The sequence below is a fragment of the Caretta caretta genome, chromosome 2 (assembly GCF_965140235.1).
Source record: "Caretta caretta isolate rCarCar2 chromosome 2, rCarCar1.hap1, whole genome shotgun sequence".
NCBI lineage: Eukaryota > Metazoa > Chordata > Testudines > Cheloniidae > Caretta > Caretta caretta.
The window spans coordinates 82,128,774-82,155,179 of record NC_134207.1 but is presented as its reverse complement, the minus strand read 5'-3'; the positions used below and the strand labels follow the sequence as shown (position 1 = coordinate 82,155,179).

The 26,406-nt window shown below is 45.5% G+C and overlaps 1 protein-coding gene across 8 annotated transcripts in view; it reads right to left on the bottom strand.

Moving 5' to 3' along the window:
- Window positions 1-26,406, bottom strand: part of SLC35D4 (solute carrier family 35 member D4) — a 140,387-nt gene that overhangs the window by 111,384 nt on the left and 2,597 nt on the right. For all 8 annotated transcript variants that reach the window (XM_048840457.2, XM_048840462.2, XM_048840464.2 and 5 more), the window contains exons 2-6: window positions 22,877-22,923; window positions 19,478-19,555; window positions 6,206-6,287; window positions 3,031-3,108; window positions 944-969 (exon numbers count right to left, since the gene is read on the bottom strand). In XM_048840457.2, coding sequence (XP_048696414.1) covers window positions 944-969; window positions 3,031-3,108; window positions 6,206-6,287; window positions 19,478-19,555; window positions 22,877-22,923 — 311 coding nt within the window. The remainder of the gene's footprint in view (window positions 1-943; window positions 970-3,030; window positions 3,109-6,205; window positions 6,288-19,477; window positions 19,556-22,876; window positions 22,924-26,406) is intronic.

The following is a 26,406-nucleotide window of genomic DNA, read 5'->3' as shown; positions in this document are numbered from 1 at the left end:
GTGTCTACCTTTATTTCTGCAATGCACCGTCAAAAGTTAGGAACCCTGCATCAATAGTAACAATAATGAATAATTGTTTTGCGGTTAGTTTTCGAGTGTTTTTTGGTTGTTGTTTGTTTTGTTTTTTTAAACGGGGGGCTGGGGGAGGGGGAGACAGCAAGAAAAACACAAGCATGCTTGATGGAAATAATCCAGTGATCAAAACCCACGTATAACAAGATCACTGGGAAAAAACACCTAGACTGAAAAAAGTTATAACACATCAATGGACATGTTGCTTCTAAGCAGCAAAAATGTTAAACCTAATCTCCCTGATTAGGGGTAAAGGGGCAGCTGAACTCTCCAGCTCCAAAATAAAGTGACTAATCTACACTCTAAGGGGTTGTGTGGGAGGGAAGGAGCACTTGGCCTTCTGAATGACTGGCTTTTCTATTTGTTATTCTCCCTCTCTCCTTTTCAGAGGCTAAATTTATAGGAGAAACAAATGAAGGGACAGATTCTTCCACCTAGCTTGAGAAAGGGTGGCAGAATTGGGCCCTACAATTTTCAGAAAGGCCATTCGTGAGCTACTTTAAAGCTTCATTCTTTTGCTGTTTATGATTATCCTTTGGAAGCTTAAACTTGAAATAGGTTTCCTTTCCAAAAACATTTTTTGCCTCCATCATGTGCATGCAATGGTTTGTTAGTCATAATCACTTGCCTTCCAGCAATGCCATTTATGTTATACAAAGAAAAAAAAATCTATTTACACAATTGTTTTTAGAAAATGAAAATATATAAAGATAATTTAATTACATAAATGTTGCAATGTGGGCCTACTGCGGCCCACAGTAATGTGTCTTCATTTATACATTGTTTTGGTGTTCCATTACCTGAAGCAAATATAGAAACCAGAGCCAAAACCAGTGCAATTCACCCCATCTGAGTAGCTTAAAAAACTTACCTACAGATTTTTAGGAGAGAGGTTTGCTGTATAAAAAGAGAGAAAATGTGCTCAGAAGATTTAAAGTGACTGATCACTGAAAAAGTAGTCATTTTTTGCATTAAGATGGGAGGTAGATTTCAAACATTTTCTCTGGTGACTCTAAATATTTGCTATACATAACAAAAATTCAGAACTAATAATTTAATAAAATAAGTTCCTCATATGATGGAAAAGAGTCTCCCAAAAGCGTTAAAGCCATTATAGAACATCCCAACTTGCAAATAAATTGGTTCAGACACTGACAAACAACAATAAACCAGCCATTGTGCTTGACTGGGACACTTATTTTGCAGTAGAATGAGGATTATAGAATGGCATAAACCAATCTCAGAACTGAATTTTTAGCATACTGGTCATCTTAACCTGAAACCAGATATGAATTTCATACCTGGCCTTTATCTTGGAGTGAGCCAAAATCCTAGATGTCAATACACCCAAACTTTGGCATGCGTGGATCAAATTATACACATTTGTACAGTCTTTGAGCTTCAGTTTTTTGGTGGCAGCCAGTGCTGGCTATTTGTCTTTTATTCCACATACCACAGATGTAATTAATGGAAGATTCCTTTCAAACTAGAGGAGGCTTCGTGTGTTGTGAAGTGCTTGCCAGGGCCACTCTACACAGCAAATCACACAGATATCTAATAAGCAGGATCTCCAATACATCTTAAGAGACAGATCCCACTCCTGTTAAAGGAAATGGGAATCTTTCTCCTGACTTGAATGGGAATTTCACTCTATAAGGGTACATCTACACTGCGTTTTAAAACACATGGCAGCAAGTCTCAGAGCCTGCGTCTACAGACATGGGCTCGTAGTTATGGCCTTAAAAAAAAAACAAAACAAAAAAAAAACTGTGTAGACATTGTGGTTCAGGTTGGGGCTTGGTCTCTGAAGCCCACCCCCCTTCTTGGGCTTCAGAGCCCCAACTCCAGCCCAAACCCGAATGTCCACACAGCTGTTTTCAATTCTGTAGCGCGAGCCCTGTGAGCCCGAGTCTGCAGACCCGGGTTCTGAGATTCACAGACATGGGTTTTAAAAAGCAGTGCAAACATACCCCATAGCATCTAAAACTGTGTGGTTCCCCCCCTGAATTTCATGTTCAGATGCGATCAATTCCAGCTGTGTATCGTTCACATGAGACTCATATCATTTATCACATCACTCTACACACTGTACCTGCAAGATTTAAGGGGCCCAATTCTCCTGCCATTGAAGTCAAAGGATCAAGTTCTTATATCTGGCATAAAGGAGATGGGATTTTCACTTTCAAAAGGAACAAGTCATCAGGATCAAACCAGTCTTAAAAAATACAGATCAAATTGCCAATATACATTCAAAGTATTTCCCTAGCCAAGAAAAAGGTCAATAGCTTGATATTTGCTGACAGTGAATGCTGTCTCTGAGACTCACTGCAGTGCAATCAGTGCAGACAGGAAAGCATGCAGGACTAATTTAGGCAGAGGTGAAAGTAAGCTGGTACGCCCCGGTGCGCCGTACTGGGGTGGATCGGCTTCCCCAGGTGCAATTTAAAGGGCCTGCGGCTCCCAGCAGCGGCTGGAACCCCGGCCCTTTAAATTGCTGCCAGAGCCCTGCTGCCGGAGCCCTGGGGTAGCGGCGGCAGGGCTGGGGCAGAGATTTAAAGGGCCCGGGGCAGTAGTGGTGGCCGGAGCCCTGTCCCTGGAGCCCTGCTGCCGGAGCCCTGGGGAAACGGTGGTGGGGCTCCGGGGATGATTTAAAGGGCCCAGGGCTCCAGCCGCTGCTACCACCCAGGGCCCTTTAAACCCCTGCCAGAGCCCCCGGCTGCTGCTGTTACTCTGGGGAGGGGGAAGGAGGCACTTGCTGGTACAAGGTGGGCCGGGGCTGGCTCTGACACCCACAGCCCCGCCCCTTCCACCTGAGGCCCCGCCCCTTCCAGGGACCAGAGCCGGCCCCAGCAAGTCCCTAGACTTACTTTCACCCCTGAATTTAGGTATTAAAAGAAAAACAGCATCCTGTTATAGTGCAGTTACATTACTGGAGCTGGCTTTTCATATATCGATTACCTCTTTCTGCACAAACTTCTGGAATCCACAGGTTATAACTTCTGCTGCATTGTGGACAGTAAGGAACACAGGAATTGGCTGCCACCGGAGGAGGAAAATGACATTCAGAATTAGCACCCTATCTCTCTACAGTAAGCTGTTCTTATTCATTTTCCTATATCTATCTATTGATACAGAAACTTGGGTGTTACTTAAGACTAAGGCCTGGTCGACACTGGGCGGGAGAATCGATCTAAGATATGCAACTTCAGCTATGAGAATAGCGTAGCTGAAGTCGACGTACTTAGATCGACTTACCACGGCATCTTCACGGTGGTGAGTTGACTGCTGCCGCTTCCCCGTCAACTCTGCTTGCGCCTCTCGCAGCGGTGGAGTACAGAAGTCGACGGGAGAGCACTCGGGGATCGATTTATCACGTCTAGGCTAAACACGATAGATCAACCCCTGATAGATCAATCGCTACCCGCCGATCCAGTGGGTAGTGTAAACCTGGCCTAAGGCATTGTGGGTGCCATGGTTTTACAGGTTTACCATCAGTTTCTCCTATGGAGAATTGCCATAAATTAGGGAAGAAGTATAGAACAGGGTACTCAAGCAGTACTGGAATTCTACCTTCAACCAAAAGGACCCAGAGGGGCCTCTTGCTGCTAGTCCAATTAAAGTAATCAAGAAACAGACAACAACAATAGTGATTAATCTGGCTCCAGGTGAAGTCAACTAGTCCCTATTAAAACATTCCTAGCTATAATGACAATTCAGATGGAGGAATGAACATATTTACACAATGATTACTTTAGACACCTTTAAATTAGCAAGAAAATGGGAAAAAAAACCCAAGCAAACAAAAGCACATGTAGACAGCAAATTGTCAGCTGCTCTTTCACTGGTACTGAAAACCTAACAACAAGTCCTGACCCCACAGCTGGACTTGGACTTCTGATGCCAAATGAGAAAGTTAAAATGAGACCATCTAATATAAGAATCTTGAGCTAGACACAATAGGAAACTCTAGAAATAATGATATCCAAAGAAAGTTGACACCAGAATTTACATTCTCCCTTTTGTGGAGCCAATTTACTATTTTTTGTGTGTGCTATTGGCTCCTTCTAGAGTCAAAAGAAATGTGTTTTAGAGCCAACAATTGCTCCAATTTGCCCAGCTCAGTTAACCGTCTCCATATGTTTATTGTCTTTGATGTGAATATTTTTTTAAAATGTATGAGTGGCTTTAGTTCTCATGAACGGAAGGTTTACTGGCTGGGACCAGCCAGTGCGATTGGATTCTGTGCAGACTTCCCCACATAATTCTGTCAATGCATCTCAGTCCAGACGCAAGCAATCCTCTTCCAGTTCCAGACCTGTCCTGAGCAGAGAGACAGATAGTGTTTTTTGTGACGTGCACAAAGAAGAATAGAGAGCCCAATACAATAAATAATTATGCGTGTACGTTGTTCACTCATAAGTGTTGGCAGGATTGGGCCCTTGGTGTGGAAATTAATTTCATTTAATTTCTACTTGGGAGGTAAACCATTGGATCTAAGAGCCAAAGATACTGCTGATAAGAGCAGGCTCAACTCCAGTGAACTTTTAAATCAATTTTCCTTACATCTGTATTATATACCTATAGTGGACATTGAAGCATGCATTCAGGACTGAAATTCATTCAAATACATGGGCCTACACACTAATTAGGGTCCATGAACCTAATGGGACTATTCACATGATTAACTTTCTCATGTGCCTAAATGTTTGCAGGATTGGCCCTTAAATCCCCATTTGTGCACATCACAAAACCAAGTATGACTGGCAGCTTCAGTTCAAGAGAGGTTAGGACATGGACCACTAAGATCTGTGCATGGACGGGAACCTCATTGTGTGGATCTCTGCTCTCCTGCACAGAAGTGGGATCAACCATTCTTCTCCCCACAGAAGACATTCCCCTCTTTCCTGGATGTCCATGTATCCAGGCAGTAGGGAAGAGGTGGAAACTGGGTAAACCAAGGGAGGAGTGGCTGAACCAGGGATCTGACTGGGGAGGACTTACTCTGTACCTCCTCCATCCCTATGGAATACAGGCAGAGAAGACAATACAGCCTGAAGCCTGGTGATGCATTATTGTTTCCTTTTAGCCCTTTCCTGAAGGATCTGTGGTTAGTCACAGCCGGGGAAGCCAAATGGATCTGCTCTAATGAGGAGACAGAGAGGCCACCATTGTAGGTGACCAGGGGTGAGATTCAATCTGCAGGCAAATGGCCCCAGTTTCCTGAACAGCCACTGTAACCCACAGGGGATGAGATTGGGCCCCACAGCCTTTTCCGTGGCAGTGAGGGGCCCTGCCCTTCACCCTCCCCACCCAACAAGATGAAGTTGAGGTGTATCACTGCAAGCAGATCCTTATGGAGATTTCCCTCCCCATCCCTGCTGTGGGTTTTAATGCGGGTGTGTATGATCTGGCTGTGGAGTTGAAGAGTGTTGTCTAGGTCTGGACTGGGATGCATTGACAAAACTCATAGGGAAGTTTGCACAGCATCTGATCACATAGACTGAACAATTCCTATAAAATAGTGCTATGGGTTTTTTTAAATAAGGTCACAGGATTTTCAAGAACCAAAAATACTAAAGGCAATTTAAACAAATGATATTAAATATTACTTAAAGCATACTTGACCTCACCTAGATCTTCACTGGCCTATTATGGTTTAAATGACTTTATGAATCCATTCAATCCCTTAATCTCTTCCCAAATAAAAAATCTGCAATTTATTTTTTCAAACCCCATTTTTTCAAATGTGTCAAAAATATCCTGTAAAAGGGACACAAGCCTTTTCCACTGATCTCATTGTGCATCTCATTTGCAATAGAGGAAAATTAAAAAAAACAGAGTTAGTAACTCCTCCAGAAACTTCTGTTTGCATAATAAGGCAGATTGGCGAGGCTCTATTCTGCAAGATGCTGAGCGTTCCTGGGAGGTGCTGAGTCCTCTCAGCTGTCACTGAAGTCAGTGGAAGTTCAGGGTGCGAGGTACATCTCAGTAGTGCTCCACACCTTGCAGGATCAAGACTCTAATCTCTAGTAGTGTTAGTAAAACAGCACTGAAGTCCTTGCTTGTAGAATATTTTCTTTACGCACGAAGTATAGAGAATCTGGTTATTCATTTCCATTGGTGTGTTTCTTACCAATCTAGATAATGCCCTGGAACCTGCATAGATAATGCCCACAAAAAGCACTGAAGCCGGGAGCCATGTCAGTACTTCAGACCTTAAAAAGAATGAAAAATACCATTATTTACCACATTCCTTTTACAAACGGCCATTAGCAGTAGTTGTTTATGGTGGACAATGTAAAAGGGGTTTCTCAAGCAAAGCAGTACATATTTAATTCAATGTTTTACCCCTACGTTCCCACCCCCGACTTACTTAGGAACGCTCCAGGACAGAAAAGAAAAAAAGTTAACCCACCTAACCCCAAATTTCCCTTTTACAGAAGCAGCAGTTGTGCTCCCCAATATATATCTCCCCAGAATACTTGTTTAACTTCCATTAACAACAATTGTTCGTATTGATTTTAACAGACAGAAATTTTCATTTTAATTGGCATCACTGATGCTCAATAGAAGTTGGAAGAACTGACAGATGAAGGTATAAAATGGCCTGTGTGATGCATATGTGTGTGTGTGTGTGTGTATATATATAGGACAGGCAGGGCAGAAAAGGTGGGGGAGTAGCACTGTATGTAAGGGAGCAGTATGACTGCTCAGAGCTCCGGTACGAAACTGTAGAAAAACCTGAGTGTCTCTGAATTAAGTTTAGAAGTATGTGCAACAAGAGTGATGTAGTGGTGGGAGTCTGCTATAGACCACCGGACCAGGGGGATGAGGTAGATGAGGCTTTCTTCCGGCAGCTCACGGAAGCTACTAGATCGCATGCCCTGATTCTCATGGGTGACTTTAATTTTCCTGATATCTGCTGGGAGAGCAATACAGCGGTGCACAGACAATCCAGGAAGTTTTTGGAAAGCGTAGGGGACAATTTCCTGGCGCAAGTGCTGGAGGAGCCAACTAGGGGGGGCGCTTTTCTTGACCTGCTGCTCACAAACCGGGTAGAATTAGTGGGGGAAGCAAAAGTGGATGGGAATCTGGGAGGCAGTGACCATGAGTTGGTTGAGTTCAGGATCCTGACGCAGGGAAGAAAGGTAAGCAGCAGGATACGGACCCTGGACTTCAGGAAAGCAGACTTCGACTCCCTCAGGGAACGGATGGCCAGGATCCCCTGGGGGACTAACTTGAAGGGGAAAGGAGTCCAGGAGAGCTGGCTGTATTTCAAGGAATCCCTGTTGAGGTTACAGGGACAAACCATCCCGATGAGTCGAAAGAATAGTAAATATGGCAGGCGACCAGCTTGGCTTAATGGTGAAATCCTAGCGGATCTTAAACATAAAAAAGAAGCTTACAAGAAGTGGAAGGTTGGACATATGACCAGGGAAGAGTATAAAAATATTGCTCGGGCATGTAGGAATGATATCAGGAGGGCCAAATCGCACCTAGAGCTGCAGCTAGCAAGAGATGTCAAGAGTAACAAGAAGGGTTTCTTCAGGTATGTCGGCAACAAGAAGAAAGCCAAGGAAAGTGTGGGCCCCTTACTGAATGAGGGAGGCAACCTAGTGACAGAGGATGTGGAAAAAGCTAATGTACTCAATGCTTTTTTTGGCCTCTGTTTTCACTAACAAGGTCAGCTCCCAGACTGCTGCGCTGGGCATCACAAAATGGGGAAGAGATGGCCAGCCCTCTGTGGAGATAGAGGTGGTTAGTGACTATTTAGAAAAGCTGGACGTGCACAAGTCCATGGGGCCGGACGAGTTGCATCCGAGAGTGCTGAAGGAATTGGCGGATGTGATTGCAGAGCCATTGGCCATTATCTTTGAAAACTCGTGGCGAACGGGGGAAGTCCCGGATGACTGGAAAAAGGCTAATGTAGTGCCAATCTTTAAAAAAGGGAAGAAGGAGGATCCAGGGAACTACAGGCCAGTCAGCCTCACCTCAGTCCCTGGAAAAATCATGGAGCGGGTCCTCAAAGAATCAATCCTGAAGCACTTGCATGAGAGGAAAGTGATCAGGAACAGCCAGCATGGATTCACCAAGGGAAGGTCATGCCTGACTAATCTAATTGCCTTCTATGATGAGATTACTGGTTCTGTGGATGAAGGGAAAGCAGTGGATGTATTGTTTCTTGACTTTAGCAAAGCTTTTGACACGGTCTCCCACAGTATTCTTGTCAGCAAGTTAAGGAAGTATGGGCTGGATGAATGCACTATAAAGTGGGTAGAAAGCTGGCTAGATTGTCGGGCTCAACGGGTAGTGATCAACGGCTCCATGTCTAGTTGGCAGCCGGTATCAAGTGGAGTGCCCCAAGGGTCGGTCCTGGGGCCGGTTTTGTTCAATATCTTCATAAATGATCTGGAGGATGGTGTGGATTGCACTCTCAGCAAATTTGCGGATGATACTAAACTGGGAGGAGTGGTAGATACGCTGGAGGGGAGGGATAGGATACAGAAGGACCTAGACAAATTGGAGGATTGGGCCAAAAGAAATCTGATGAGGTTCAATAAGGATAAGTGCAGGGTCCTGCACTTAGGACGGAAGAATCCAATGCACCGCTACAGACTAGGGACCGAATGGCTAGGCAGCAGTTCTGCGGAAAAGGACCTAGGGGTGACAGTGGACGAGAAGCTGGATATGAGCCAGCAGTGTGCCCTTGTTGCCAAGAAGGCCAATGGCATTTTGGGATGTATAAGTAGGGGCATAGCGAGCAGATCGAGGGACGTGATCGTTCCCCTCTATTCGACATTGGTGAGGCCTCATCTGGAGTACTGTGTCCAGTTTTGGGCCCCACACTACAAGAAGGATGTGGATAAATTGGAGAGAGTCCAGCGAAGGGCAACAAGAATGATTAGGGGTCTGGAACACATGAGTTATGAGGAGAGGCTGAGGGAGCTGGGATTGTTTAGCCTGCAGAAGAGAAGAATGAGGGGGGATTTGATAGCTGCTTTCAACTACCTGAAAGGGGGTTCCAAAGAGGATGGCTCTAGACTGTTCTCAATGGTAGCAGATGACAGAACGAGGAGTAATGGTCTCAAGTTGCAGTGGGGGAGGTTTAGATTGGATATTAGGAAAAACTTTTTCACTAAGAGGGTGGTGAAACACTGGAATGCGTTACCTAGGGAGGTGGTAGAATCTCCTTCCTTAGAGGTTTTTAAGGTCAGGCTTGACAAAGCCCTGGCTGGGATGATTTAACTGGGAATTGGTCCTGCTTCGAGCAGGGGGTTGGACTAGATGACCTTCAGGGGTCCATTCCAACCCTGATATTCTATGATTCTATATATATATATATATATACACACACACACACACACACATACATACATACAGGATGTACATGTTTATTCCTCAGCTAGATCTGCAAACATACTCCTCCAACAGGTCACTTAGCCCCTGTGGGATTTGCCTCTTGAGTTTTCAGAATGACATACCTTTGACTAAGCCAAACTCCTAGAAGCAATTTAACAACTAATATGGGCGAATTAAGTCATTCCAGCTTGAAGTAATTGTTCTTAGTCATGTTTTGTGCTGTGGGCTGAAGTTTCACCTTTATGAAGAGTCTTCAAAATTTGTTTTCTTCTGCAAGTCTCAGAAAGTAGGGGAGGAAAAGCGCCAAGCAAGTGGTTAACTTCGGTGTGAATGATATCAAATCCTGAATAAGGGGGTAAAGCGGGAGCAACTAAGGGCCTGATTCAAAGTTAATTGAAGTAAATAGGTTTTTCCATTGATTTCAGCTGGCTTTGGATCAGGCCTAACAGATCATGAAAAGTTACTCCAGAATATTTATTTTTTTAAAGTGTTGAATCCTAGTTCTTCCAAAGTAACACAAGCCCCTGGTTTACATCATGTTCATGAATTGTGGACAAGAGCCAAAAAGTGCAGTCACATGATGCAAAAAAAAAACAACCCTCCACTGAAGAATGTGAAATTAAAATGAGCTGAAATGAGGATATATGTGCAAAGATTTATGCAAATACAATGGAAGAAAAACATAAACATTATGTTTCATTTCCTTCTGCACATTTCTTTTCATATATGCTTTTGAAGACACTTGACTAAAAACCCAGGAGAGCTAAAAGTCACAGACATAGAAATCCCCAGGCTTTCTTGTTTATTGGGTAGTTATGATCATTTGGTAGGAATAATGCACCTTTTAAGGCTATTGACTTCCATTTAAATTTTGCCTGAATCAGGATCTGAACCTACTGTAGTGTATGACCAATGAGTTCACATCAGATGCCTACCTAAAGCAAACTATGCCATTGGAATGGAGAACTCTGGGAAAATAAAACCCCACAACTTGAGTACTGGATTCCCATTTGGAACATAAAAATAAAAAAACCCTGATCACCATGTGAAGTTTCAGGAATTCCAGAAATGTTTATATCTCCAATGCAATCACAAAATGCAGTGGAAAAGAATTTCAAAAGCAGTTCCCAGGATGTAACAGTAGGTTCTATGCTGCCAAGAGGGAATTTCAGGGTTGGAAAAGAATGCCTGGATGTCTGATGTAATGTTTCATCAGCAATAAGCACTCCTATATGCAGGCCAGTCCAATAGTCAGGTTCAGTGTAGCTAGGTGAGCTGGAGAGCCTGGGGCTAAGCCAACCCTGATTACAGGATGAGCTCCACCTGAGAGGAATCAGGGATTCCAGTATAAAAAGTGCAGGAAGGTGCAATGAAGGGGAAAAACATCAAGAAGCTGTGGCAAAGTCTGCAGAAAGTGCTCCAGGCATGGAGGACACCATGACCAAGCAGGGAAGTGACTGCAAAGCTTGTCAGACAGGGAGGCCTCAGAGGAGAAAGAGAAACCTGGAGTTGTGTAGATTTATGAATGGACTCTGTTTTTTGGGGGGGAGGTTTGGTTTTATTTACAGTTTATTTTATATTAATAAGCCCAGTCCCTAAGGATGGGTATGTTTGACCAAGAAAAAGCCTCAAGTAAAGTTTCTTCGAATAGTCCAAGAGGGGAAACTGAAGAAGGCTGCCTGTAGTGCGACCATAGGCCAAGAGAGGGCACATGGGAGGCAGCTGGTTGGATTACACTGAGGCTTGGTTTATGCTACAAGGTTAAATTGACATAAGCTGCCTTGCGTCAACCTATCTGTGGAAGTATCTTCACTTAAATTTGACTCCTGCCGATGTAAGTGCCTCTCTACTCCAATTTAGTAACACCAGCTCTCTAAGTGGCGTAAGGTCACATGGTCGACGTATTTAGGTCGATGCAGTGTCAGTGTAGATACTGTGTTGCTTACGTTGACTGTTACTGGCTTTCAGGAGCCGCCCCACAATGCCGCACACTGACAATACAATCGATACACGTGCTCCTGGTAAGGATGCACACCACCAATACAAGGAGCCAAGTGTGCACCCACACACAAGTGATTTAATAACTGCGGTGACGGTATGCTGACATAAGTTAGGTCAACATAATTCTGTAATGTAGACATGGCCTGAGTCACTTGTACTAACATGACTGACAGCAGAACGCAGTGACATGCATACAGGGAAGTAAACTGCTGTAACAAAGACAGGAAAGGAAAAGTCAGCTGCCTGGCTGTTAGGATGTGATCCAAGGCCCACTGAAGACAGTGGAAAGACTCATTAACTACAGTGGGCTTTGAATCAGACCCTTAGCCCTGGTCTACACTAGGACTTTAGGTCGAATTTAGCAGCGTTAAATCGATGTAAACCTGCACCCGTCCACACAATGAAGCCCTTTATTTCGACTTAAAGGGCTCTTAAAATCGATTTCCTTACTCCACCCCTGACAAGTGGATTAGCGCTTAAATCGACGTTGCCGGCTCGAATTTGGGGTACTGTGGACACAATTCGATGGTATTGGCCTCCGGGAGCTATCCCAGAGTGCTCCATTATGACCGCTCTGGACAGCACTCTCAACTCAGATGCACTGGCCAGGTAGACAGGAAAAGAACCGCGAACTTTTGAATCTCATTTCCTGTTTGGCCAGCATGGCAAGCTGCAGGTGACCATGCAGAGCTCATCAGCACAGGTGACCATGATGGAGTCCCAGAATCGCAAAAGAGCTCCAGCATGGACCGAACGGGAGGTACGGGATCTGATCGCTGTTTGGGGAGAGGAATCCGTGCTATCAGAACTCCGTTCCAGTTTTTGAAATGCCAAAACCTTTGTGAAAATCTCCCAGGGCATGAAGGACAGAGGCCATAACAGGGACCCGAAGCAGTGCCGCGTGAAACTGAAGGAGCTGAGGCAAGCCTACCAGAAAACCAGAGAGGCGAACAGCCGCTCTGGGTCAGAGCCCCAAACATGCAGCTTCTATGATGAGCTGCATGCCATTTTAGGGGGTTCAGCCACCACTACCCCAGCCGTGTTGTTTGACTCCTTCAATGGAGATGGAGGCAATACGGAAGCAGGTTTTGGGGACGAAGAAGATGATAGCTCACAGCAAGCAAGCGGAGAAACCGGTTTTCCCGACAGCCAGGAACTGTTTCTCACCCTAGACCTGGAGCCAGTACCCCCCGAACCCACCCAAGGCTGCCTCCTGGACCCAGCAGGCGGAGAAGGGACCTCTGGTGAGTGTACCTTTTAAAATACTATACATGGTTTAAAAGCAAGCATGTGAAAGGATTACTTTGCCCTGGCATTTGCGGTTCTCCTAGATGTAGTCCTAAAGCCTTTGCAAAAGGTTTCTAGGGAGGGCAGCCTTATTGCGTCCTTCATGGTAGGACACTTTACCACTCCAGGCCAGTAACACGTACTCGGGAATCATTGTAGAACAAAGCATTGCAGTGTATGTTTGCTGGCATTCAAACAACATCCGTTCTTTATCTCTCTGTGTTATCCTCAGGAGAGTGAGATATAATTCATGGTCACCTGGTTGAAATAGAGTGCTTTTCTTCAGGGGACACTCAGAGGAGCCCATTCCTGCTGGGCTGTTTGCCTGTGGCTAAACAGAAATGTTCCCCGCTCTTAGCCACAGGGAGGGGGGAAGGTTGAGGGGGTAGTCACGCGGTGGGAGGAGGCAAAATGCGACCTTGTAACGAAAGCACATGTGCTATGTATGTAATGTTAACAGCAAGGTTTACCCTGAAAGAGTGTAGCTACTGTTTTATAAAATGTGTCTTTTTAAATATCACTGTCCCTTTTTTTTTCTCCACCAGCTGCATGTGTTTCAATGATCACAGGATCTTCTCCTTCCCAGAGGCTAGTGAAGCTTAGAAAGAAAAAAAAACGCACTCGCGATGAAATGTTCTCCGAGCTCATGCTGTCCTCCCACACTGACAGAGCACAGACGAATGCGTGGAGGCAAATAATGTCAGAGTGCAGGAAAGCACAAAATGACCGGGAGGAGAGGTGGCGGGCTGAAGAGAGTAAGTGGCGGGCTGAAGAGAGTAAGTGCGGGCTGAAGACAGGGCTGAAGCTCAAATGTGGCGGCAGCGTGATGAGAGGAGGCAGGATTCAATGCTGAGGCTGCTGCAGGACCAAACCAGTATGCTCCAGTGTATGGTTGAGCTGCAGCAAAGGCAGCTGGAGCACAGACTGCCACTGCAGCCCCTCTGTAACCAACCGCCCTCCTCCCCAAGTTCCATAGCCTCCACACCCAGACGCCCAAGAACGCGGTGGGGGGGCCTCCGGCCAACCAGCCACTCCACCACAGAGGATTGCCCAAAAAAAAGAAGGCTGTCATTCAATAAATTTTAAAGTTGTAAACTTTTAAAGTGCTGTGTGGCATTTTCCTTCCCTCCTCCACCACCCCTCCTGGGCTACCTTGGTAGTCATCCCCCTATTTGTGTGATGAATGAATAAAGAATGTATGAATGTGAAGCAACAATGACTTTATTGCCTCTGCAAGCGGTGATTGAAGGGAGGAGGGGCGGGTGGTTAGCTTACAGGGAAGTAGAGTGAACCAAGGGGCGGGGGGGTTCATCAAGGAGAAACAAACAGAACTTTCACACCGTAGCCTGGCCAGTCATGAAACTGGTTTTCAAAGCTTCTCTGATGCATACCGCGCCCTCCTGTGCTCTTCTAACCGCCCTGGTGTCTGGCTGCGTGTAACCAGCAGCCAGGCGATTTGCCTCAACCTCCCACCCCGCCATAAACGTCTCCCCCTTACTCTCACAGATATTGTGGAGCACACAGCAAGCAGTAATAACAGTGGGAATATTGGTTTCGCTGAGGTCTAAGCGAGTCAGTAAACTGCGCCAGCGCGCCTTTAAACGTCCAAATGCACATTCTACCACCATTCTGCACTTGCTCAGCCCGTAGTTGAACAGCTCCTGACTACTGTCCAGGCTGCCTGTGTACGGCTTCATGAGCCATGGCATTAAGGGGTAGGCTGGGTCCCCAAGGATACATATAGGCATTTCAACATCCCCAACAGTTATTTTCTGGTCTGGGAACAAAGTCCCTTCCTGCAGCTTTTGAAACAGACCAGAGTTCCTGAAGATGCGAGCATCATGCACCTTTCCCGGCCATCCCACGTTGATGTTGGTGAAACGTCCCTTGTGATCCACCAGAGCTTGCAGCACTATCGAAAAGTACCCCTTGCGGTTTATGTACTCGGCGGCTTGGTGCTCCGGTGCCAAGATAGGGATATGGGTTCCGTCTATAGCCCCACCACAGTTAGGGAATCCCATTGCAGCAAAGCCATCCACTATGACCTGCACATTTCCCAGGGTCACTACCCTTGATATCAGCAGATCTTTGATTGCGTGGGCTACTTGCATCACAGCAGCCCCCACAGTAGATTTGCCCACTCCAAATTGATTCCCAACTGACCGGTAGCTGTCTGGCGTTGCAAGCTTCCACAGGGCTATCGCCACTCGCTTCTCAACTGTGAGGGCTGCTCTCATCTTGGTATTCATGCGCCTCAGGGCAGGGGAAAGCAAGTCACAAAGTTCCATGAAAGTGCCCTTACGCATGCGAAAGTTTCACAGCCACTGGGAATCGTCCCAGACCTGCAACACTATGCGGTCCCACCAGTCTGTGCTTGTTTCCCAAGCCCAGAATCGGCATTCCACAGCATGAACCTGCCCCATTAGCACCATGATGCATGCATTGGCAGGGCCCATGCTTTCAGAGAAATCTGTGTCCATGTCCTGATCACTCACGTGACCGCGCTGACGTCGCCTCCTCGCCCGGTATCGCTTTGCCAGGTTCTGGTGCTGCATATACTGCTGGATAATGCGTGTGGTGTTTAATGTGCTCCTAATTGCCAAAGTGAGCTGAGCGGCCTCCATGCTTGCCTTGGTATGGCGTCCGCACAGAAAAAAGGCGCGGAACGATTGTCTGCCGTTGCTCTGACGGAGGGAGGGGCGACTGACGACACGGCTTACAGGGTTGGCTTCAGGGAGCTAAAATCAACAAAGGGGGTGTCTGTACATCAAGGAGTATTTCAGGCAGGACTTCACGGAGGGTTCCAATAAGAAATGGTGCACCTAAGTTATCGTTCTTATTGGAACAAGGAGGTTAGCCTGGCCTCTGATTGATACATGGCTAGATTTACCTCGCTGCACCTTCTCTGTGAGTGACTGCAGTGTGACCTAGAGGAATGAGTCCCCTAGACAGGGGAGGAGGCAAATGAGTACAAAACAAATCTGGTCTATTTCTTGTTTTGACCCACTCCATCTATCTTTTACATCTTTGGCTGGCAGCAGACGGTGCAGAAGGACTGCATGCCATCCACATCTCATGGCTGCTCGGCAGAAGATGGTACAGTACGACTGCTAGCCATCCTCATCTCTTGCCTGCCTGGCAGAAGATGGTACAATACGACTACTAGCAATCCTCATCTCTTGCCTGCCTGGCAGAAGATGGTACAGTACGACTGCTAGCATTCCGTATCGCCTGCCCGCTCACCATAAGACGGTTCAATAGGACTGACTGCAGGACTAAAGAGAATGACCTGGTCAAGTCACTCCAAATTTAGTCCCTGCGCCCATGTCTGCCCAGGCACTCCCAGCCGACGTGGCCAGGAGCACCTCGGACACGACGAGGACGACTACCAGTCGTATTGCACCGTCTGCTGCCAGAAGGCAATGGGTTGCTGCTACTGTGCAGCAAAGCCGTACCGCGTCTGCCAGCACCCAGGAGACATAGGGTGACGGTTACCTGAGCGGGCTCCATGCTTGCCGTGGTATGGCGTCTGCACAGGTAACTCAGGAAAAAAGGCGCGAAATGATTGTCTGCCCTTGCTTTCACGGAGGGAGGGAGGGAGGGAACGGGGGCCTGACGATACGTACCCAGAACCACCCGCGACAATGTTTTAGCCCCATCAGAGTGCTCCATTGTGACTGCTCTGGACAGCACTCTCAGATGCCCGATTGTTTGCCGTTGCTCTGACGCCGGGAGGGGCGACTGAGGACACGGCTTACAGGGTTGGCTTCAGGGAGCTAAAATCAACAAAGGGGGTGGCTTTACATCAAGGAGTATTTCAGGCAGGACTTCACGGAGGGTTCCAATAAGAAATGGTGCACCTAAGTTATTGTCCTTATTGGAACAAGAAGGTTAGCCTGGCCTCTGATTGATACATGGCTAGATTTACCTCGCTGCACCTTCTCTGTGAGTGACTGCAGTGTGACCTAGAAGAATGAGTCCCCTAGACAGGGGAGGGGGGGAAGCAAATGAGTACAAAACAAATCTGGTCTATTTCTTGTTTTGACCCACTCCATCTATCTTTTACATCTTTGGCTGGCAGCAGACGGTGCAGAAGGACTGCATGCCATCCACATCTCATGGCTGCTCAGCAGAAGATGGTACAGTACGACTGCTAGCAGTCCGTATCGCCTGCCCGCTCACCATAAGACGGTTCAATAGGACTGACTGCAGGACTAAAGAGAATGACCTGGTCAAGTCACTCCAAATTTAGTCCCTGCGCCCATGTCTGCCCAGGCGCTCCCAGCCGACGTGGCCAGGAGCACCTCGGACATGACGATGACGGCTACCAGTCGTACTGTACCGTCTGCTGCCACAAGGCAAGGGGTTGCTGCTACTGTGTAGCAAAGCCGTACCGCGTCTGCCAGCACCCAGGAGACATAGGGTGACGGTTACCTGAGCGGGCTCCATGCTTGCCGTGGTATGGCGTCTGCACAGGTAACTCAGGAAAAAAGGCGCGAAATGATTGTCTGCCCTTGCTTTCACGGAGGGAGGGAGGGAACGGGGGCCTGACGATATGTACCCAGAACCACCCGCGACAATGTTTTAGCCCCATCAGGCATTGGGATCTCAACCCAGAATTCCAATGGGCAGCGGAGACTGCGGGAACTGTGGGATAGCTACCCACAGTGCAACGCTCCGGAAGTCGACTCTAGCCTCGGTACTGTGGAAGCGCTCCGCCGAGTTAATGCACTTAGAGCATTTTCTGTGGGGACACACACACTCGAATATATAAAACCGATTTCTAAAAAACCGACTTCTATAAATTCGACCTTATTCCGTAGTGTAGACATACCCTTAGAGCTCTGCATTTCTCTTTGAGTGAATGCAATATGAATCATAGTCTCTTACTCCGAGTAACTATGGAGATATGCATAGCCCCTAAGGCTAGGAACATCTCCAACTCTCTTCAGAGCCCTTCTTGCTGACCCAAGTTCCATACAGAGTTACAAATCCAGCCTTTTTGCAGCTAGGAGAATGGTGACTGTGGTGGCCTTGGGAGTTGGGGGGAGATAAACTGTGGTGTCCAAAAAGCTAAAGAAATCTTGCTGTAAGCCACATGCATTATATAACTCAGTATCTGCTGCATTTTAGCTTTTATAAAAGATATTTCTTGGGTTCAGGATCAGAAGTACATGCAGGAGAAAGGGATATTCCAGTGCAAAGCTAATGGGGCTACATTTTTCAAAAGCACCCTTTAAGTTTGGGTGCCTTACTTGATGCGCCTGTTTTTTCAGAGGTTTTGAACACAGCTCCCAGAAGCATCACTTGGAGATGTGGACACTTGGCATCTCTGAAAACCAAGCTTAGCTATCTAAAGATGGGCACTCAAAAATCAAAGCCACCCAGAATTAAAGAGTATTTCTGAAAATTTGGACCTAAATGTCTTACACCAATTGCAGTACCTAGCTAAGGGTACAGCAAAATATGAGACTTCATACAAAGACTGGAATATAATTACAGTGTTTTGAAGAATGAGTCCAAAGCATTGGCTATGCCTAGTTATTTAATTTAGTCATTAACTAATAGTTAGAGAAATCCTGCTCCATAAAACTATGGAGAAATTCTCTCAACTGTTAATCTCTCAGGGGTTGTTAGTCTCATTTAGTTCCCTATATCAGACTGACATCTAGTGGATGTAAGGTTTTGTTTCCAAAACATACAAAAAAGCTGGTCAAATTTTTCCATCAAAACTTTTTTTTTATATATATATAAAATGGCTCTTCAACAAAATCCAAAGTTTTCATCTAAAATTTTCTTCAACCTTTTTCAGGGTTTTCATTGAAAGAAACAAACATTAGAAACAAAAAAAATTTCAGTTTAGTTTTGGGTATGGCTTTAAATTTTTCAACAACCCATAAAAACTCAAAGAAAAAATGTGACAAACAATTTTGATTTTGTTTTCATCAGAAAAAAAATCATTTCCAAATGAGGCCTGCTTAAAAAAAAAAATTGAGAGGATGTAACTTATGCCTGCATCCCTTCTGGATTTCCAGAATATATTAAGGGTAAAGAAAAATAATGCATATAGAATAAAAGTTTGTTAATAATTGTAGTTACCAACTACCACCAACAAAACAAGGCTGTTCCCCGAAGGGCCTGATCCTGTCAATGTCAATGAAAGTTTTGGCCCAAAATGTTCCCACTCTAGCCAAATTGCTTATAAAAACATATTGGGACAAATTCTGTTCCCATCTATGTCCCTGCAACCTCTCTGAAGTCAGTCTAGTTACTTGGGCACAAGTGAAAACAAAATTCAGCCCATTACTTGCAAACAAAAGGATTCCATTCAAAATTATGAAGTCCAAAGGTACAATGCCCTATTCAAATTGTTTGGATCTCAACACAAAAGTGCGCTATCTGAAAAACCTATCAACTAGTATCACCATGAAAATTTCACTCCTTTATCAAATAAAATAGATGTATCTTTTTAATTACAACCAAAAATATGTAAGTCAAGTAATCTGTGATGCTACCACCTTTTCCTACTCACTCTTCATGGAAAATTGAACCTCCATATCATCCATGGGTTATATCTCATGCCTTTGCTAAGTGGAGTTGGTCTGTTTGAAAACTGTACATTTATACTCTGAACTGTGCTCACTTTCCATCTGCTCCTACATGGCAGCTCAGTACTTTCCTCTGCAGCAAACCTAACTGTGTCATAGTCCAACAACAAAAAATAAATATTAATGACGTGTTGCAGAGTTCACTGTACCTTGAACTGCAACTGATCTCCACCCAGCCCAGCTTCCAGGAGACGTGGAGCAGAAATCCACCAACTAACGTCTGCCACCTGAAACAACACAGAACAGTCACTCTGGTGGTTTTTTTAAATATCACAAACCATATTTCCCATAGCGAAATTAAGTTTCCCCCATATGTGGCTTGGCATCTTTTCTTGTAGTGCCTCCTAGCCCTGGAATGTCAGCCCTGAGCCTGTACAGCAGTGGTGGGCAACCTGCGGCCTGGCAGGGTAATCCACTGGCGTATTGCCAGACAGTTTGTTTACATTTTCACAGCCACTTGCAGCTCCCAGTGGCCACAGTTCGCCATTCCCAGCCAATGGGAGCTGCGGGAAGTGGCGGCCAGCACATCCCTACTGCCCGTGCCACTTCCCGCAGCTCCCATTGGCCGGGAACGGTGAACCACAGCCACTGGGAGCTGCGGGCAGCCGTGAAAATGTAAACAAACTGTCTGACGGTACACCAGTGGATTACCCTGACGGGCTGCAGGTTGCCCACCACTGCTGTACAGCATGCAGCCCTGCTCTTTTCTTTTAAAACCTATCTCTCCACCCCATCCATCACTCTGGCTACTGCCCCAAATCTAATTGTATTCAAATATACTTTATAAGGAAAAAACTGACCACATTAAAAATTAGCACCCTTGCTCTCTTACATTATAACTTTGGTCCTTCCATATACTCTCCCCACACCCTTCATTTATGGTCTCTTGCTCTGGGTTCAAGTAGATTGTAGGCAGGGATCTGTCAGTTTATTTGTCTGATAAGCACTATGCATGCTAATCATACCCAAATGCTAACTTTCTATTCCATTATATTATAGAAGGGAGAAAGGAAAAGAAAACAGTTAAATAAACAATATTTTTGGATTGACCTTCCTCTTTGTCTTTGTATGTTGTTGGGGGGAGGGTTGTTTTGGTTTTGGGGTTCTTTCTGTCCATCTGTTTAAGTTTAAATCCTATAAACACTATTGGATCTAAGGCTTCAATAACTGGCTTCGTTTGGATCATTCCTGGCAATAAGCACCAGGGATACCATGTGTAGTCCCACTGACTTCACATATCAACGCGAACATGACTATTCATGGTAGCTCACACTAGGCCTGGATTGAAAACTCCCTACTGCACAAACTGTACTTTTTTCTAGATAGTTTCTAGATAGTGCCAAGCATACTGTCAATAACAATCAAATAACAAATACATAGACGGCCCACAGCACTCTTTAATCTGTAGCTTCTAGAGAGAGCTTCGTCATAACTGGCTAGTTTTTTGTTCAAATCCAAAACCTCCTGGATCTGCCACTATATTGGTATTTCACAATAACTAATAACACTCTGCCCTATCAGAAGAGCCTTCTCTATCCTACCAGAGAAACAGCATGTGAAATCATGAAAGGACTGTGAGGGAATTTATTTTAAACTATAAAAAGAAAATCTGTATACTCAGTGCTAGTTTTATGTTCCACATTTCCTTTTCCTTTGGTTTAGCAAAGTTTTTTGGGGGGGTGCGGGGTTTGAATACTATTTGCTTTATATTCAGTAAATGTTTAGTGTACTGTGCTGTAATGCGAAACCATTGTAACCTGTGTAACTGTTAGGCACAAAGGTTTTGTTTGCCTGTTAGTCCTTTCATTGTTAAGCGGTGTGTTGCAAAAAAAGAAAAGAAAGACACCATCACATGCAATTCACTCTACAGCAGTGGTGGGCAAATATAAACAAACTGTCTGGCGGCCTGCCAGTGGATTACCCTGACGGCTATGTGTGGCCCGCGGGCCGCAGGTTGCCCACCACTGCTCTACAGCCTGATGCTGGTGGAAAGCAGATAGATTACTGCCCACAGGGAACATTAAGAACAATCAGTGCAGTTACAACAGTTCACTTTACCTTGTTTAGATGAGGGGCATACAATGATGTAAAAGCTGGGTAAGCCGGATGTTCATCAGGGGCTTGATCCTGCTCCCATTCAAGTCAAAACTCCCATTAACATTAATGGTGCAGGATCAAGTCCCAGAGAGCAAACGCACCTCTGGTACTGAAGATAATCCTACAAGGTACAGAGCACCCACCACTCCTGTTGAAGTCAATGAGAGTTGAAGGTCCTCAGCACCTTGCAGGAGAGAACCCTACATTAGACAGAGAACACAAGCAATGACAACAGACCTATGGCAGGGTTAGATGGTGAGGATAAGGTGCTTTTCTCCCCTGCTCACTTACTCCAAAATCTAAAGCGATAATATGCAAAGGCCTTTTAACAGTCAGCATTTACCAACCATCACTACACCAAGATAGCCCACTATTTCCGTGTACTCAGGAAAGGAAATAACTGCAGCAACTCAGATAGCAGGGTGTGGTAACTGCTAGTGAATGCTGACTTTTAATGAGGACTTACCATATTTGTCTTCTACATACTCCCCTCACACACACTTCATCCCAGAAAATATGAAGTATTGCGGGGGGGGGGGGAATGTTTGTTTATACAGTGCCTAGTACAGTGGGGTCCTGGTCCATGACCAGGCCTCTTGGGTGAAACAGTAGTATAAAGTAATTTGTACACACATTGACAGTAGAACAGACTCCTGAAAAGAGATGTCATAACTCTTTTTTGGATTAATAGACCTCCCAGGCCTCAAAGAAAATGGAGATTCATAGGGGTTCATCACAGTCATGGGGGGGAAAAGACAGAAAAAGTTAGGTAATGGTCCACGACTTGAAAATATCCACTCTGCATAAACACTATTGGCAGGTCACATATGCCAAGAGAACAAAAATGATGATGAAATCCTGACCTCCATTAACATCAATGGGCGAGGATTTCACTCAATATCTTTTATAAATTGATGACAGCAGTGAAAGTAAATACAGCTAACTTGGCCAAAACAAAAGGCTTGTCAGAGTCACTGCATAAAGTTGTGATTTGTAATACTGTACAGAATTACAATTAAGAAATGGGCTGAGCTTGAAAATAAAGTGTCCTTGTATTTGTATTAGCCTAGATACAGATTCATATTTAATTGTTAGCATATTGGAAGAAATTAAATGAATCACATATGCACATAAGCCAAAATCAGTACTTCTTAAAATGGTGAGGGAATCTTATAATTGCTATTTTCCTAGATTAAAATATCAGGCCACCATAAAAACTAGAATTGATGGAGCGGCTGTTGACCTTGTAAACAGATACTTTACCAGGATGACATTAATAATAACACAGACAAATTAACAAATACTTTACTAGGGCTCCATGGAGTATGTTTTCTAGACAAGAAAAGCCTGTAATGACAGGAGATGCTAAAGTTAGCTTCAGCATGGAACAGCTAGACGTTTACTGATTAGAGTCATATTTCAAACAAATGTGTTTTTCAAATGGTACTTACCCTTGAAAAAGGGTAGGGTAGGTGAATTTCAGGACAGACAGGACATACTGGAAAACAAATACACAGTTAATGAACATTACACATCCATGGTGTTATAACATTAACAGACATTCACAAAAGTAATGGAGTACAAGAAACTTCTACAGAAAAAAGCACGAGCAAGGAATTCTAAAATCAGTGCAATAGACACACATCCCCAGTGCAGAACTGTTCTTAGCATTTCAGATGTGCTGGCCCCTGCCTCATTCAGTGCAGGAGTTACATGGCATTAGAGTAAATAAAGGCTGAGGGCTGCACATTGAACAATGGAGAGAAATATAAATATTGGACAGCTGTCACATTCACTGAGCACCTTCCACACTGCACATGAGGCAAGGATCTGGAGGAAAAAAAAATGTGACATGTCATTAAAACTGTATCATCTTACACGCCCACCCTGGGGCAGAGGTAAGGTTGAATGGGCATGTTAACTTTGCCATTTCCTGACGATGAGCGGTGCACTTCGCAATCTCAGTGTGGTTAGTATAGGTTATTTGCATATAATATTAACTAGTGTTTGGAAAGTGCTTTGGAAATGTAACATGCTACAGAAGAAGCATTAATATTGTTTCTTTAGAATGTTTTAGCAGATCAGTATGTGTGGGATCTGGATCCTAGGGTGATTTCCCACATATGTGCCTCTGCAAATAAGGAGCAAAAATCTACCCACACTTATGCCTATGCAGCACCGAAGTACTTGCTATGACCAGGTTTATAAACACCATCCCCAGTAAAAGGGAGAAGGAGTTAAACTTTCTCAGAAGAAAGGAAAAATACCTGCCATACCCAAAGATGCTGGAACTAGGGGTGCTGCTGCACACCCTGGCCTGAAGTGGTTTCCATTATGTACAGGGTTTACAGTTTGGTTCAATGACTTTCAGCACCCCCACTATACAAATTGTGAGCCAGCTGCTGGCCAGCCCCCAAAAGGGATAATACAAGCTGTCTGTGCTAAAGGGAGGTGCAGGCAAGTGGACCATATTATTAAGAAGTAAGGCTTTGGGAGCTAGCAGAGATATTTACTCCTTGTAAGGATCATACTTTGCTTAGACAACAGGCTAAGAAGATTCTGCCTACAGGGCTCAGCACTGAACAGCATGGAGGGTGAGAGACTCTGATCCTAGACTGTTCAGGGTCTGTGAATGGTCCTTATGTTCCCTGGAATGGTGAGAATGGCAAGAACTCTTGGGGATGATTTAAATAAAACTCTTGATTAAGATCTAGTGCTGGTAAGCCTTAGTGTTTGAACCTGAAATTTGGCTGAACCCTAATGATCATTTTGGGGCTTGCGGTGGAATCATATGGAGTAATTTTGGGCTCTGGGCTAGGACTCCAGCCATGCTCTTTTACAAGTTACCACTTAGAGCAAGGGTGGGCAAACTTTTTGGCCGAGGGCCACATCTGGGTGGGGATATTGCTTACAGGGCTGGGGCACGGGGTTGGAGTGCGGGGATGGAGTGCGGGGTGTTGGAGGGGGTGCGGTGTGCAGGAAGGGGCTCAGTGCAAGGGGTTGGGGCAGAGGAGGGGTGCGGGGTGTATGAGGAGACTCACGGAAGGGTTTAGGGTGCAGGAGGGGTGTGGAGTGCAGGAGGGATCTCAGGTCAGGGGGTTGAGGTGCAGGAGAGATGCAGGGTGCAGGAGGGGGCTCAGGGCAGGGTGTTGGGGTGCAGGAGGGGTGCGAGGTGCAGGAGGGGGCTCAGGCAGGGGGTTGGGATGCAGGAGGGGTGCGGGATGTGGCAGGGGGCTCAGGGCAGGGAGTTGGAGTGCAGGAGGGGTGTGGGGTGCAGGAGGGGGCTCCGGGTACGGGATTGGGGTGCAGGAGGGGTGCCAGGTACGGGAGGGGGCTCAGGGCAGGGGGTTGGGGTGCAGAAGGGTGTGGAGTGCAGGAGGGGACTCAGGGAGTTGGGGTGCGGGGTGCAGGAGGGGTTCAGGCTCCGGCCTGGTGCCGCTTACCTAGAGCGGCTCCAGGTGGCAGTGGCAGACACCGGGGCCAGGGCAGGCTCCCTGCCCCCGCCCCACACCACGGCTGGGGACGAAAGCAGCCGGCACCACGTCCCTGCGTGGCCCCTGAGGGTGGAGGGGGGCGCAGAGAGCTCCGCATGTTTCTCTCACCTGTGGGTACCTCTCCCGAAGCTCCCATTGGCCACGGTAACCCATTCCTGACCAATGGGAGCTTTGGGGGAGGTACCCACAGGCAAGAGCAGCATGCGGAACCCTCTGCTGCCCCACGCCCACGGGCTGCAGGGACATGGTGTGGCCGCTTCCCAGAGCAGCGCAGCGCCACGGGGGTGGCAATCCCAAGGGCCGGATCCAAAGCCCCGAGGGGCCAAATTCAGCCCATGGGCCATAGTTTGCCCACCCCTGACTTAGAGCCTCACTGACATTAACGGGGGACATTAAGCATGTGAGTGGGCCCAGTTAATCTCATCTATCTCAGTCAATCCAGGTTGGGTTTCCTCGGTATATCATTACTGGGCATAATGTAATGCAGACTTGTTACTGACATTTTAATAATATAGAGTCCAAAGATATGTGTCTTTGGTTGAAACCACAGGCTCCAAACTTAACCAACATATGTATGCAAAAGATACCCTCACTTCACATATACTACTCATGATTCTTATAAATAAAAATTACAAGTAGAATTGTAGAACTTAGAGAAGTGAAAATCTATTTTATCACCCAGTCCATTACACTTTCTATCCACATATCCACTTGACCAGTATGTATTCTAATATTGGGCATCGAAGGTTTCAGATGTGTCTTTATGTAGCTTGCCTCGCAGTGAAACTAAATGTACACTCCAAGCTAACTTTTTAGTTGTGATGTGAATAAATATGCCTGCTACACATTTTTTCAGATGAGTATGTGAATAATTGCAACAATTAGGTCGTACAGGTGTAAATGAAAGTAGAATTTAGCCCTGCAGATGAAATTTAACTAACAAACCTATTGATGAGCCAAAAAAGAATCCAGCTTGCAGTCTTAACAATAGTTGCTCTGTAATGCCTTCAGGAGTAAAGAGTAGCAAAAAACCTATTGGCATAATCTTGGAAGGAGCTGAGCAAAACTCAATACCCATTGCCTTTAATGGGCATGGAGGGTGTGAACCTCTTGCAGGAATTGGCCCCTATATTTTGTTACTAAAGAAATGACTTCAGTACACACTGGGAGGAGGTCTGAGTAAGAAAGTGGCATTTTACAGATACGCTTCAGAGTTGATATATGTCTTGGTTTAAAGCACAAGTGTCTTTCTTCTTTGCTTTTGTTCATGCAGTGCCTGGGACAAATGTAAATGCCTTACTCTGATTATCTTTTAACTTTCCTGCATTAAATCCATAAACAATTTTTAGGTGTGTGAGGGAGCTTTGTTTATCTTATCTAAAATATATTTACCCAAGCATTTTCTGCAGTCCAACACCATTTAGATACAACACAGCTGCTGTTTTGGCCCCTTTCGGTTCCTACCTACTACGTCAACCCTCCTTGAC